We start from the raw sequence: 13,317 nt of genomic DNA, 5'->3' as shown, positions 1-13,317 counted from the left end.
AACTTAGGCACGCATCCGCGATTGTCTTGCTACTGTTAGAATTTAAAAAAAACTTTTTCATAACTTACCATGGATGCACATAGTTCTGGCTTCTCAGAGACAAAACGGTCCCTCTCCAAAAAAAGTTGCTTATATGGCACAAAATGAGGAAATAAGTGCAGCTCACAATCCTGTCACAGTCTTTCCAACGCTGCAACTTAAACACAGCACATCTCTCAACCACGGCACAAACCGAGGATCCCTAGGACATTGTTGTTTCCGGGAACCGATCTGCAAAAGCTGACACGATGTAAGCTTGCAACTATTTATGGCCGTGGCCCCCGTTATCTCGGTGATCACGTTCTGGCCCCGTACTGAGTAATCCATTGCTAATTGCCCCTTTCCTCATGTCTTGACATTTGTCAACACACGGTTACATTCCCAATACTGAGGCCTCTACAGGGAAATGTCCCCACGCATTAAAATCCTAAGTGTTTTCCTTTCATTCAAGCAGCACAAATATGGAGAATTATGTATGACACTATTGAGCCTTGCTAGTAGATTCTTTGTCGCAACGTTAATTTAACATTTCGGCGTAAAATTTCAGTTGTTTGTACCGTACGTAAAAGAACGGTTGATCCTCGCTCTAGTTTCAGAAAACATTTGGGTGGGCGGCCCTCCTGCCAGTGCACTCCAAAGATATCAAGTTGCCTATTATCTTTAGAAATGAGCCTTACACCCAGAATTTCATGTTTGTCAACTTTAACTTTTTCGTAGCTTACAAATTCTTCTTTCACCAGAATGAATATTCCCCCTCCCACCATTCCCATCCTATCTTTACGATATTCACTCCAGTTCCGTGAGAAAATTTCTGCATCCATTATATTTTCTCAGCCATGATTCAACTCCTCTTACAATACCTGATAAATATATATCTATTAAATTACTTAATTTAATTCCTTTCTTTACAATACTTCTACAGTTCAACACCAACATTTTTATGTCATCCCTACTTGATTTCCAGTTCCCTGTTCCCTATCACCGCTCACTAGGCCACCTCGTTTCCCTGAATGTACCTTCCTATTACCCTTACAAACAAATTTCCTAACTTATACGTACCACTGCGGTTTAAGTGAAGGCCATCTGAGCGCAGATCCCTATCTCCTACACACGCATTAGGATCTAGATATTTCACTCCCAGTTTCCCACATACCCACTCCATAGTCTCATTTAAATCAACTATCACCCTCCAGTCAGTATCCCTCCTACACAGTATTCCACTAATAACAATCTCCGCTTTCTTAAACTTCACCCGTGCTGCATTTACCAGATCCCACACATCTCCAACTATGTTGGTACTTTTATCAGCTTGCCTTACGTTGTTGGTACCAACGTGAAACACTACCACCTTTTCCTTCCCCCTTCTTTCTCTTCTACTTTCCTCAATATCTGCCTCAACCTAATTCCTGGATAACACTCTACCCTGGATCCCTTTCCTCCACACACTTTCCCCACATGTCTAACGATGGAATCCCCCATGACCATTGCCTCAACCCTACCCACCTCATTTGATCCCCTCCCCTCCTGGTCAGCCCTATCTTTCCTGATAGCTGCAGAAGCTACTTCCTCCTCTCTTTTCTCCTTCCCATGACCCTGTTTCACCTGTATTTTCCTATCCTCTACTCTGCATTTGTCTTTCCTACCTTTTCCCTTCCTCCTACTTACACACATCTCAGCAACAGTTCCCTGTCCCTTATCTTCCCTCTGTTGTTCTACCTGGAGTGACTCGTACCGATTTTTCACAGACACCTGTCCTGAATTCTGATCCTGAATAGAGCCCTTAGCCTGCAATCTCCTACCCCTTAGAACATTAGACCACCTGTCTTCTACAACTACCCCCTTTCCTTCCTCTCCCTCTTGTACACCTACTGTAACCTGTACATTTTTTGAGGGATGCCTATCTTCCTTCCTGTCTTCTATGAGAATCCTAATTATCTCCCTCAAACTCTCCAACTCCTCCTCATACCCCTCAATGCCTCGCCATACCCACAATTTCTACACTTGCACTCCTTAGCCATTCTTTACGGAAACAAATGAAATTAAAACTAAAATAAAATAACGCATGTGCAAAACAATTGAACGGAGGTATATATTGTCTGGGATAGTACTCAAATATCACACGACAATAAGGTAATTAATATACGACTACACTACTTTACTAGGCTACTTAGTAGTACTCTATTTTCATCCTACAACACCATAACAGGATAAAAACTGCATGTTAATTACTGAATACCGAAAGGAATACACAAGAATTACACAATTCTTAACTGCAATTAAGCATATCCTAATTACAACAACAGAATTTTAGTAAGAGTGTTTCTACGGATAGCTCTACTATACTACACAAATATTTTACAACAATAAAATAAGCACGCTAAATTCTAATAATATATTACTCGTATACTACTGTTCAGTACACTACAATAATTTAAAACTACTTTCAGACGTATCCTAATTACAATACCGGTACTGTATGTCTCTACTAAGCACAAACAGAAATGAAAATTGCAAGTTTGAAATTTGCAAGAAGTACTGTACTCAAAGATTTCCAACAAAGCTAAATGCTCAGACAGATTATTATTAGTACTATGCTCTAATAGATACACACGAAAGATACACACGAATATAGCAGGCAAGATACTGTACTACCTAAATATACCGAATCTACACTACAATTCTCAGCTGAAATTCGGTTATATGAATTTTTACCCCTGGTGGATTACTATGTGCCGGCCCCGTGGTGTAGAGGCAGCGTGCATGCCTCTCACTCGGAGGCCCCGGGTTCGATTTCCGGGCAGGTCAGGGATTTCTACCTGGACCTGAGGGCTGGTTCAAGGGTCCACTCAGCCTACGTGATTAGAATTGAGGAGCTATCTGACCGTGAGATAGCGGCCCCGATCTAGAAAGTCAAGAATAACGGCCGAGAGGATTCTTCGTGCTGACCACACGACACCTCGTAATCTGCAGGCCTTTGGGCTGAGCAGCGGCCGCTTGGTAGGCCAAGGCCCTTCAAGGGCTGTAGTGCCATGGGGTTTGGTTTTGGTGGATTACTGTTATTTTCCCTACTACGCGGGACGGAGAATAAAAGTGTCCTTAAATGCTGAAAAAGTCCTGTTCCGAGCAAGAAATTGGACATAAATGCACTGACAAGTACTACTACTACTAGGGTCTACTACTACTACTACTAATAATAATAATAATAATAATAATATCATACCTCCACAGTATGAAACGAACGATTCCACTTTGCCTCCTCCCTGGTGCACCTCATCAATGCATTCCATCGCCAACAAATGATCAATTCCTGGATCTAGCCCGACTTCGTTGACGATTGTGACATTGGCATCCACCGCTCTGAAAAAGCAAATTTGTCGCCTAAATCAGTATATCTGAATTAAAGTCTTTAACAAGAGTAGGAATTCCTGCGTTAGAAACTAATACTGACTTTCAAATACAGTATTTTCAGTCTAACAGGAATCTGTCCCACTTTGAGGTCTAGAAAGCACAACATATTTGATACTGTTGAAATCACAACACAACGTCTGTTTCATATGTGCATTATTAAATACTTGCCCACAGAAGGACAATGGATGGTACAAAAATATCTCCTATGAATACGAAGATGATCTGCAGGAGACAGGTGGTCATCGTAAGTGTTCACACAATATTCGAAGCAAGCCTTTAACCTGAACGATGAGAAGAATCGAACGAAGAAAGCAGCACCGTACTGAACGGTCATATGTTCATAGCACGGTGATTCAAGATGCATTCTGATCAACATGAACGGTTTACCCCTTCGAAGGAGTTCAAGTTTTATGTGGATGGTGTGAACTTATGTCATCCGCGCAGTAACAAATAATACTACTGAAGTCGGCTATTTAATGTGTAAAATTACTGTGCAGTGACATGGAAATGGACGTAAATCCCCATGACATTTTATATACTGGGTGTTCCCAAACTTGAGGGCAGTAATTGGGGGTTGGAATGTACAGCACAAAACAACAGAAAGAGTCCCTATCAACGTATGCCCTACGGTCGACCGTTTACGAATTAGACTTCCCAACTTTGTACGGGAAGTATTGGTAATAGCCGTACCTGGCACATCCCATTTCGAGTAGCCATAGTGATGGTGTACCAGCAGGGATACTGCTTTCTAATACAAGAAGTGCTCGAAATGTCCACCATGCACCTGAATGCACGTCTGAACACGCCCGCCACTCCAGGCATTTCACGTAGGTCTACTCGATGTCAACCTTATTCTATATGCTGGTAAAGTACTGCAATGCCCATAATGGCAAGTCGGGCTCCAGACTTAATCCTAAATAAGAACTATCCCCCGCATCATAGCTAATGACTAAAAGAGGCTGAGCTCGTAAATGATTGACCGTAGGGCAAAAGTTCTTCGGGAAATGTTTGCGTTGTTTTGGGGTGTACTGTCTATCTCCCGATTAGTTCCCATCTTCCAGTTCTCTCAAGTGTTCTATTTAAATAACAAGGGCAAGATGCAGTATATTCTTCCATTACTCAGAGAAGGAAGACACGAACGCTACAGTGCTCAGGTTTCCAAAAGTGTTCCATGTACTCAGAGAGCAGTATGCCAAGAAAGACTGAACTCCTTGAGGAGTATGACTTGTTCTGGTTATGAATAGGTATGTGATTTCCTCCCAAGCCATTTAGTTAGTAATCGGCCGAATGTCTTCAGGCCTGGGAGAAGTTGCACATCGAAGTGCGTTTGATGTCCCCAAGGCTCATTTGGGACGACATTTCCAAGAGGCTACTCTCTTACAAAAACCGCTCATTAACAAGGGATGCTACGTCTCTAGACCACACTGTAAAGTAGCTGGATTTGAGTTGCTGAAAAGGATGAAAAAGTACACTAACACGAGGAGAATGAGTTTAGAAGTATTCTGAAGCAGTGAGCGACAAAGTCGCAAGAAGATGGTCCCAGTATATTAACACTGTTTTTAAAGTTGGAAGGAGCTAAATAGCCTCCGAGAGTACATTGTACTAAAGGTGGCAGAAATAAAGCAAATTTTGACGGTGCGATCAGATAATGTGATCATAATGAGGCATTCTAGAAATAAATTCGCTCCCAGGTGCGCGGGTTAGGTTCACGATTAGTCCAGGAATCATTTAAAGCCCTTCAATGAACTTGCTCTCTTCTACATTAGCCTACTTGCTACATCTGCGTCAGCGAAGGAAAGGCTTTATTCTGTCAGACAAATTATTTCAGGCTGAAAGTCATTCTTTTCTGCAAGACGAGGTGAAACCTTGATATTTCTCCACAGAAATTAATCCTGTTTAAGACCTGTTGCATGTAACGTATCGCAGTAACTGTATCTGTACACCAGGCATTGCGTCTGATTATGGTACCTATGTTATTATATACCTAAATACAGAGAACTGAGTTATTTTGTGTTCTTCGTTCCGATAATACATGTTATATAAATTCGCTTGTATCACTTATTTACTTCTTCACCTTGTAACGTTCCAGACGTTACAGTGTAATTATGTTAATTTTATTATGTGTAATTCATTCAGGAATTTAACGTCATGATATTTATTTTGGTATGTAATTGTATTATAATTCATGTTTAATCATTTGCTCACTATCATTTCATTACTTTGTAACTACGACTTGTAAACGAGGGCTGAATATCCTAATATTCACTTAGATTCTTGCGACATTCGTTTAAAATTAACTTGCAGTAGATTTCCTCTATCTTGCCACATCACCGAGGAAGAAGGAAGGACAAATTTAGACACCAAGTTCTGGGAAAAGCGAGCACGTGTTCAAGCGTTCTAACGTAAGCTACCGTATTTCGACCAGAATTATTCAAACTGATCACCGCCTATATTTTCAAAGGAGCGTCATGTTGCCATGGATACTGAGTGAAAGGACTAATAGAAGAACAGTTGATATCAGGGTTAAGACCCGTCAACTCTAATATCTGGAGTGGGGAGAGACGTGTCATCTGATTGGACCACGTGTAGCGACCTGTAATTAGCGCCAGAGAAGGTTATAAAAGGGCGTGTTGGAGCTCTTGGCTTCATCTTCTACGTGATTCTTATTGAGTTTCTACAATCTTCTACTTGATCTTCTACTTGATTCTTCTACTTGATTCTTCGGATTCTTCGTTTGATTCTGCATTCGTATTCTACATTAATTACTTCATTTACCACGACGTGGTACTTAGAAATTCTGAATGAGGGGTGTATAGCCACTCTCATCAGGAAGTACGTACAGCTCGGCTACAAGACCGGTTTGAACCAGTCTAAGTCAATAGGTAGTATTAATCTAGATAGAAATGAAACTTCAGAGCACATTTTCAGTAAAGTTGGAAGGATTCTTAATTGAGTATCCTCTCCATAAAACCCAAGGTGGATCTTCTAACTATGACTTAGGGCTTATCTCCAATATATGGGATAGAGCATAATAGGGAGTGTTAGTTTTGAAGTCATCTTCCAATTAGTGGGAGGTGCAATTTGCAAGGTAGGAATGGTACTTAGCTGCAGATGAAGAGATCTCAAAGACGACCGGTGATGTTCCAGCTACAAGGATGGAAGCTTTCCAAGGACCAGCAGAACAAGACTACATGGTGAGCAAGCGAGTTAAAGATATTGCAAGTTTTCGCGAAGTAGAGTCATTCAATTTTTGTTAAATTCATTTTCTATTTTAAATTCAGTTCTCGTTAAACCGTCGTCATTTATATTCAATATAATAAATAGTATTTTTCTAGTTCACTTTAATCAATCTGCCTTAATTAGCCTTTTGATTTCTAATTCTCCTGCTTATTGATTAGTGCACTATCACCCCACCCCTGTGATAAGAGTCCGTCCAAGCTTGATTATAAATTTTTATCTTTAAGTCCTCAACTTAAAGATTGGCGCCCTTAGCTTGAATGGTTGCATTTCTCGTTCGATGATTGTTCTCCGAGAGGGGAAGTCACATAAATGGCGCCCAACGTGGGGCGAGAAAATCATTAAGTACGGAGCAGTTAATGACAGTAACGATATCGGAATTCGTATTATGGGCAAAATTTGGATATCCACGTTGCATTAGGAGTGTTTGATTGTGGGAAGGGTCATGGCTGATCAGACGAAAGAGGAGAGGATGTTGCGCAGTGGACGGGCGATAAAAGGCAATAATGTATTGAGTTCAGAGGAAGAGTTGTGTAGTCTAGTAGAGGAAATTGAAGATAGAAGTGTAAGTAGTATGGAGAGTGAAGGCAAGCAGAAAGAAGTCAGTATGGAGTCAGATGATAGTAGGATGGGGGGCGAAGCGGAAGTAAACACTAACAATGAAAGTAATAATAATGATCAGTTAATGGGAATGATGCAGTTAATGTTAAGTAAGATAGAGGACAGTAAAACTGAAATAAAAAGTGAATTGGAACAAATTAAAACAGATGTAGAACAAACTTAATCTGAGCTTAAAGGTGAATTAGAACAAACTAAATCTGAACTGAAAGAACAGTTAGAACAAACTAAAGCTGAATTAAGCAGGGAGATGAGGGAAAATTAGGAGGAAGCGAATCGGAGAATGGACGAACACAGTAGGCAGTTACGCGATCTGGTGGTAAAAAATGAACATTTTAATAAGCGATTAGAGGACCAGAAAAATGAATATGTACGGCAAGGGAAAGAGGTAGAAGAAAAGTTTGCGGAGCAGAGAAGTGAATTCCTGGAATTAATGGGGAAGGAAAACAACTCTACTAGGGAGGAAGTAATGAGGCAGGTCACTAGTATTGATAAGAGAGTTGAGACTCAAAGAGGGGAAATACGGATATTCAAAGACCACGTCCAACAAGAGATTGACACGGTAAAGCTTAGAATAGAAGATGAGACCCGGGCAAGTGAAGAAAGGTTTGCGATAGCTGAAGAGAATAAGATTGAAATTAGGACATTGAAAGAGAAGCAGGTTAATTTGGAGAGAGAAACTGATAGGAGAGACAGAGATGTAGAATGCCGGATGGAGAAAGCAGAAAATAAGTTAAAACAGGTGGCAAAGGATAAACAGGTTTTCACGGGAAGGCAATGTCTAGGAAATAGCTACATTAGGGAAATTGAACTACCTAAATTTAATGGGAAACAAACGAACCCGCTAGATTTCCTTAAGATGATAGAAAAACGATTTGAAAAGCGTCTAGAGGAAGGGTCTATGGACTGGGAAGACGTTATGGAAAATATTGACCATGCTTTTGTAGGAGAAACTCGGTCTTGGTTCATGGTATATAGGCAGACGATGACGAACCTGAAAGAATTCAGAAATAAGTTTAGAGAGAAATTCTGGAATGAAGCGATACAAGCTCGGGAGAGAGAAAGGGTGGTATTTGGGAGGTACAAACAGCATGAATGAGTTACTATGACCGAGTACTTCCTGGCACATGTCATGATTTGTCAGAACTTAGATGGTATAACCGAGGGGTCTGATGTAGTAAGACTACTTTTGAGACATTTTCCGGACAGGGTGAGAGAAGCGGCCTGCATGCAAAAAGTTGGAACTATTCAGGAGATGGAGAACCTACTAGGCAGTTTTGATGCGTTAGGTAACCTTAGGAGTAGAACGGAGAATATTCAGAACTTTAGTCATCACAACGGAATGAGACATAACGGTAGAATACAGAATCACGAAGCTCGCAATCAGTTCAGACCTCAGCAGAACAGCAGGAGCGGAGCACCTGAATATAGGACAGGAAATTCCCAACGGAGGCCAGAGCAATGTACTAATGAGTCCAACGTCAATACACAAAGGGAACCTTTAAACTAACTAGAGGCTGTAATGTTAGGTCAGAATTCCAGCCTAGTACGAAGGTAGCGAAGTGTCTTGCCATGAAAGTGTTACCATATGACCTAGATGTTAGAGACGATTTGTTGTATGAACCCGAGCAGAATAATGGAGATTCAAGTAATAAAGTAGTCAATCCCGTTGTTAAATTGAAAGTCTGGGGGGCGTGGGTTAAAGTTTTGATTGATTCTGGTAGCCAAATATCATGTATTAGTTCTCAGTGGTATGAGTCATTAGTGAAACAGGGTATTCAGTTGGAGGAAATGCCTGTTAAGTCTACTTTCATCATTACGGCTGTTGGAAAGAGGTCTAAGCAAATTTGTAAACAAGTAGCTGTCCCGATCTGCATTAATAATTCTATTAGCGTTCAGATATGTTTGGTAATTCCGCATTTAATATTTGATCTTATCTTGGGATCTGACTGGTTAACGTTAAAATTGGCTCAGTTAAATTACAATGATCTAGTGCTAAATTTGAGGTGGAATAATGAGGATATCAAGGTCAAGTTTGAGGAGGAAATTCAGAGGAAAACGGAAGTTAGTACAGTGTGGAGAATGAGAGAGGTTTCTAAAGTAAATGAAGAGGCTAGTGAGGGCCTGAAGTTGTGCCAGTTGTGGATTAATGAGGATAAAATATGTGGCTTGAAAGAAGCCGTAAGTAGAAATCAGTTGAATGAAATCCAGAAGGACAAGTTATATGAAGTGTTATGTGAACACGTGGAGATTTTCTCCGAGAAACCTGGTGTTACCCATCTGTATGAACATTCTTTTTCTGTGCTGGATAAGACTCCATTCAGCGGACCGCGGTATCCGATACCACACAAATATGCCAAAGCCGTAGAGGATCAAATTCAAGCTATGTTAGCAGACGATGTGATTGAATTATCAAACAGTCAATATGTTAATCCCCTAATTGTCGTGCCTAAGTCTGATGGATCAATACGTTTGTGTATTGAATGCGAGAGCGTAGTGAGAGTGTTAGGTTTGCCTGAGGAACCACCTCGTAATGCTGAATTTTACGTCCGACTGGCACGGGAGAACCTGATTAAATCTGGAGATAAACGTAAAAGGCAGCAGAAACGTAAGGTACTGGATAACTTTGAGGTAGGTGATATGGTTTTGGTGAGAGTTCCAATGTTGTCAAATAGTGAGGATAAGGTAACAAAGAAATTTTTTCTTTTATATCAAGGCCCTTATAAAGTACATAGAAAACTAGGACCCTGTGCTAACAAGTTAGCGGATGGCGAGAGCGTAATGAATGGTTCATATAACATTAGTAGTTTACGGAGATACCTGTCGTGTGAGGTGGCTGAACCGGATTGTGAGATATAGGTCAGTAACTCGGGGAAGTTGCTACTTGTTATGTCAGACTACGAGCGGAATGAGTTTACGTCTCAATTGTGGTGGTATTTCCTAGTTGTGTTTGTAAACAAGGGAGGTGTTTGTGTGGCGGTAGATTTACGCTCGTTCATTGACGATAGATCATCTGTTTTCCGTATGTGAGGCCATGAAATTTTATATATTTGTTTTCTGAGATGTTACAGAAGGCTAATTAAAGCTGACGACGGCAAATAATTAATTTTCCCGTATGTGCATTTCTAACTTGCAATAATTTTACCGTGAGCTTAAATCACGTGTGTATTCGTGTGAAGTGTATTGCATCCTGCTTCAAGATAAGGTTGAAACATTCGAAAGAGTGATAAAAGTGTAAATTGTTTGTATCATTTGTTTTCCATGGTTCTAATGTAAAAGATTGGAAGAGAACGTGTTACTGCTATCTAGCAAAGAATGTCGGAGAGATGGGGAGTAAAAGGACAAATAGACACTCGGCAGAGTCTGTAATCTGAATTGTATATATATTATGTTATATTCTCTAGGATAATCTTGTTTTTTACAAAAATGGAAAGTTGCTTGTGTTGGGCATAATTTAGTATCTAAACCTCAAGATGAACTGAAATAACAGACATTCGCAATGGTAAGCAGTCTAAGAGAGATATGGAAACAGTGAGATATAATTAATTGTATGAAAATAATGTCGCTCGTTATGGGCAGGTAATAGAGGTATTTCAAGTCAATGTGGGAGTAAGTGTGTGAGTTCTCAACTCATGTGATATTTGTTAAGAACTCATGGGGGCGTATGTAACGTTCCAGACGTTACAGTGTAATTATGTTAATTTTATTATGTGTAATTCATTCAGGAATTTAACGTCATGATATTTATTTTGGTATGTAATTGTATTATAATTCATGTTTAATCATTTGCTCACTATCATTTCATTACTTTGTAACTACGACTTGTAAACGAGGGCTGAATATCCTAATATTCACTTAGATTCTTGAGACATTCGTTTAAAATTAACTTGCAGTAGATTTCCTCTATCTTGCCACATCACCGAGGAAGAAGGAAGGACAAATTTAGACACCAAGTTCTGGGAAAAGCGAGCACGTGTTCAAGCGTTCTAACGTAAGCTACCGTATTTCGACCAGAATTATTCAAACTGATCACCGCCTATATTTTCAAAGGAGCGTCATGTTGCCATGGATACTGAGTGAAAGGACTAATAGAAGAACAGTTGATATCAGGGTTAAGACCCGTCAACTCTAATATCTGGAGTGGGGAGAGACGTGTCATCTGATTGGACCACGTGTAGCGACCTGTAATTAGCGCCAGAGAAGGTTATAAAAGGGCGTGTTGGAGCTCTTGGCTTCATCTTCTACGTGATTCTTATTGAATTTCTACAATCTTCTACTTGATCTTCTACTTGATTCTTCTACTTGATTCTTCGGATTCTTCGTTTGATTCTGCATTCGTATTCTACATTAATTACTTCATTTACCACGACGTGGTACTTAGAAATTCTGAATGAGGGGTGTATAGCCACTCTCATCAGGAAGTACGTACAGCTCGGCTACAAGACCGGTTTGAACCAGTCTAAGTCAATAGCAGTGGCGGCCCGTGGCCAAATTATCCGGCGGGGCACAACTTATAAAATAATATGGACAGTCAAGTAGATATTTAAGGTATCGGTTGCAAAATATAACAATAATGCGCATGTGAATAAATACACTAACAACTGACTTGTAAATCAGCTTATTCTGTTTACAGTTGGTGCCAGTTAGATATTAACACCAAGGAAAAAGACAGTGAAAGGTGGGGTCAAAGGAAACGAACCCGTGACCTCTCCATTTCCGGTCAAGTGTTATTTCACTGAGCTAAATGGCAGGGGATAAGCTGATCCACATTTCGTTTATAACCTGTTCCCCTACAAGTCAAGTAATAATGAATATACTAACCTTCTCATTTTTAGATGAAGTCTTATTCTTCGATCCTTTGCTTGAGCAAATATTTCGATAACTCGCTGGTTGAAGTCGAGAATCGAACGTAGGCTACCATTTTACTTTCAATTGAAAGCATCGCCAGGGCCGTTAGTCTGTCTTGGCTCATCGTATTCCTCAAGAAGGTCTTTATTCGATTGAGAGTAGAGAAAAACTTTTTACTTTCCACTGTCGACATCGGGTTTGTAACAATGATGCTCAGTAACCTAACGCATTCATTGAAAGTGTCTTGCATATTGTTGCGCAGGAAAAGTTGCAAAAGCGCCGCAGCACCGTCTACCCTGGAATATAACACTTCAAGTTCGGTCCTGAGCCTGGCTTTGTTCACTTTCGGGTACTTGTTTACGGTTGACGCGGAATTTTTTCCGGAAAGAGAGTACAAAATTCTCCAAAACTTGATACCCGAATAAGGTTGGCAGCTGCTAAATGGCCTATTAGAAACACGGTAACCTCATTTAAGATAACTTATTTTAATAATGAAAACATCTGAAAGCAACTAAATCCCTGCATGAGCGATATGAACGCATTTTTAAATAAACAAGACTAAAATATTATTGGATTTACTGTAGTTACAGAATTGGTGAATTGGCTACACTGATGTTTGTAAAGCGCGGATATTTCTCGTGATCTGTTATTTGCTCTATGCGCATGCGCTGCAGAAGGCCTCAAGGATCTGAGTGCCCAACTAGAAGTACTCCCCGTCGCCCGCTCACCCACACAAGCCCACAGCTGTCATGGACTTTCACCATCTTCAAATACTGTGTTCTAATGCGCAGGCGCGTCGTTTGGGCACAAGACGGTCTAGTGCCCAGAGCTGCACATTTCGCCTGCCACTCGCTTCGCAAGACTCCTGCAGTCATTATTGTCGCACTGACAGCAACAGCTTGTCTCTTTAAATACGAGTACAAAAGGTATCCTCTCTTCCTTGCTTAAAGACATGGTTGTTTTGAATACCTACCAAAATCCGTAATCCAGTTAAGAATATAACATTTTGTCGTGATAATATTTGTAGAAATAATTCTGTTGTTCGGCTGTAGCCCAACTAAATTATAAATTATTTCCTGAAATTCTGAGTGCAAAAACTTGACAGGGCACGTGCCCCTGTGCCCCTAAGGGCCCACCGCCACTGGTCAATAGGTAGTATTAATCTAG

General features: G+C 40.4%; 1 protein-coding gene across 1 annotated transcript in view; it reads right to left on the bottom strand.

Moving 5' to 3' along the window:
* Positions 1 to 13,317, bottom strand: part of LKRSDH (lysine ketoglutarate reductase/saccharopine dehydrogenase) — a 232,130-nt gene that overhangs the window by 93,993 nt on the left and 124,820 nt on the right. Inside the window, exon 13 of the mRNA XM_067140684.2 lies at positions 3,260 to 3,396. Coding sequence (XP_066996785.2) covers positions 3,260 to 3,396 — 137 coding nt within the window. The remainder of the gene's footprint in view (positions 1 to 3,259; positions 3,397 to 13,317) is intronic.

This window comes from Anabrus simplex, chromosome 2 (genome assembly GCF_040414725.1).
Source record: "Anabrus simplex isolate iqAnaSimp1 chromosome 2, ASM4041472v1, whole genome shotgun sequence".
NCBI classification, from domain to species: domain Eukaryota; kingdom Metazoa; phylum Arthropoda; class Insecta; order Orthoptera; family Tettigoniidae; genus Anabrus; species Anabrus simplex.
This window is presented reverse-complemented; position numbering and strand designations above follow the sequence as displayed.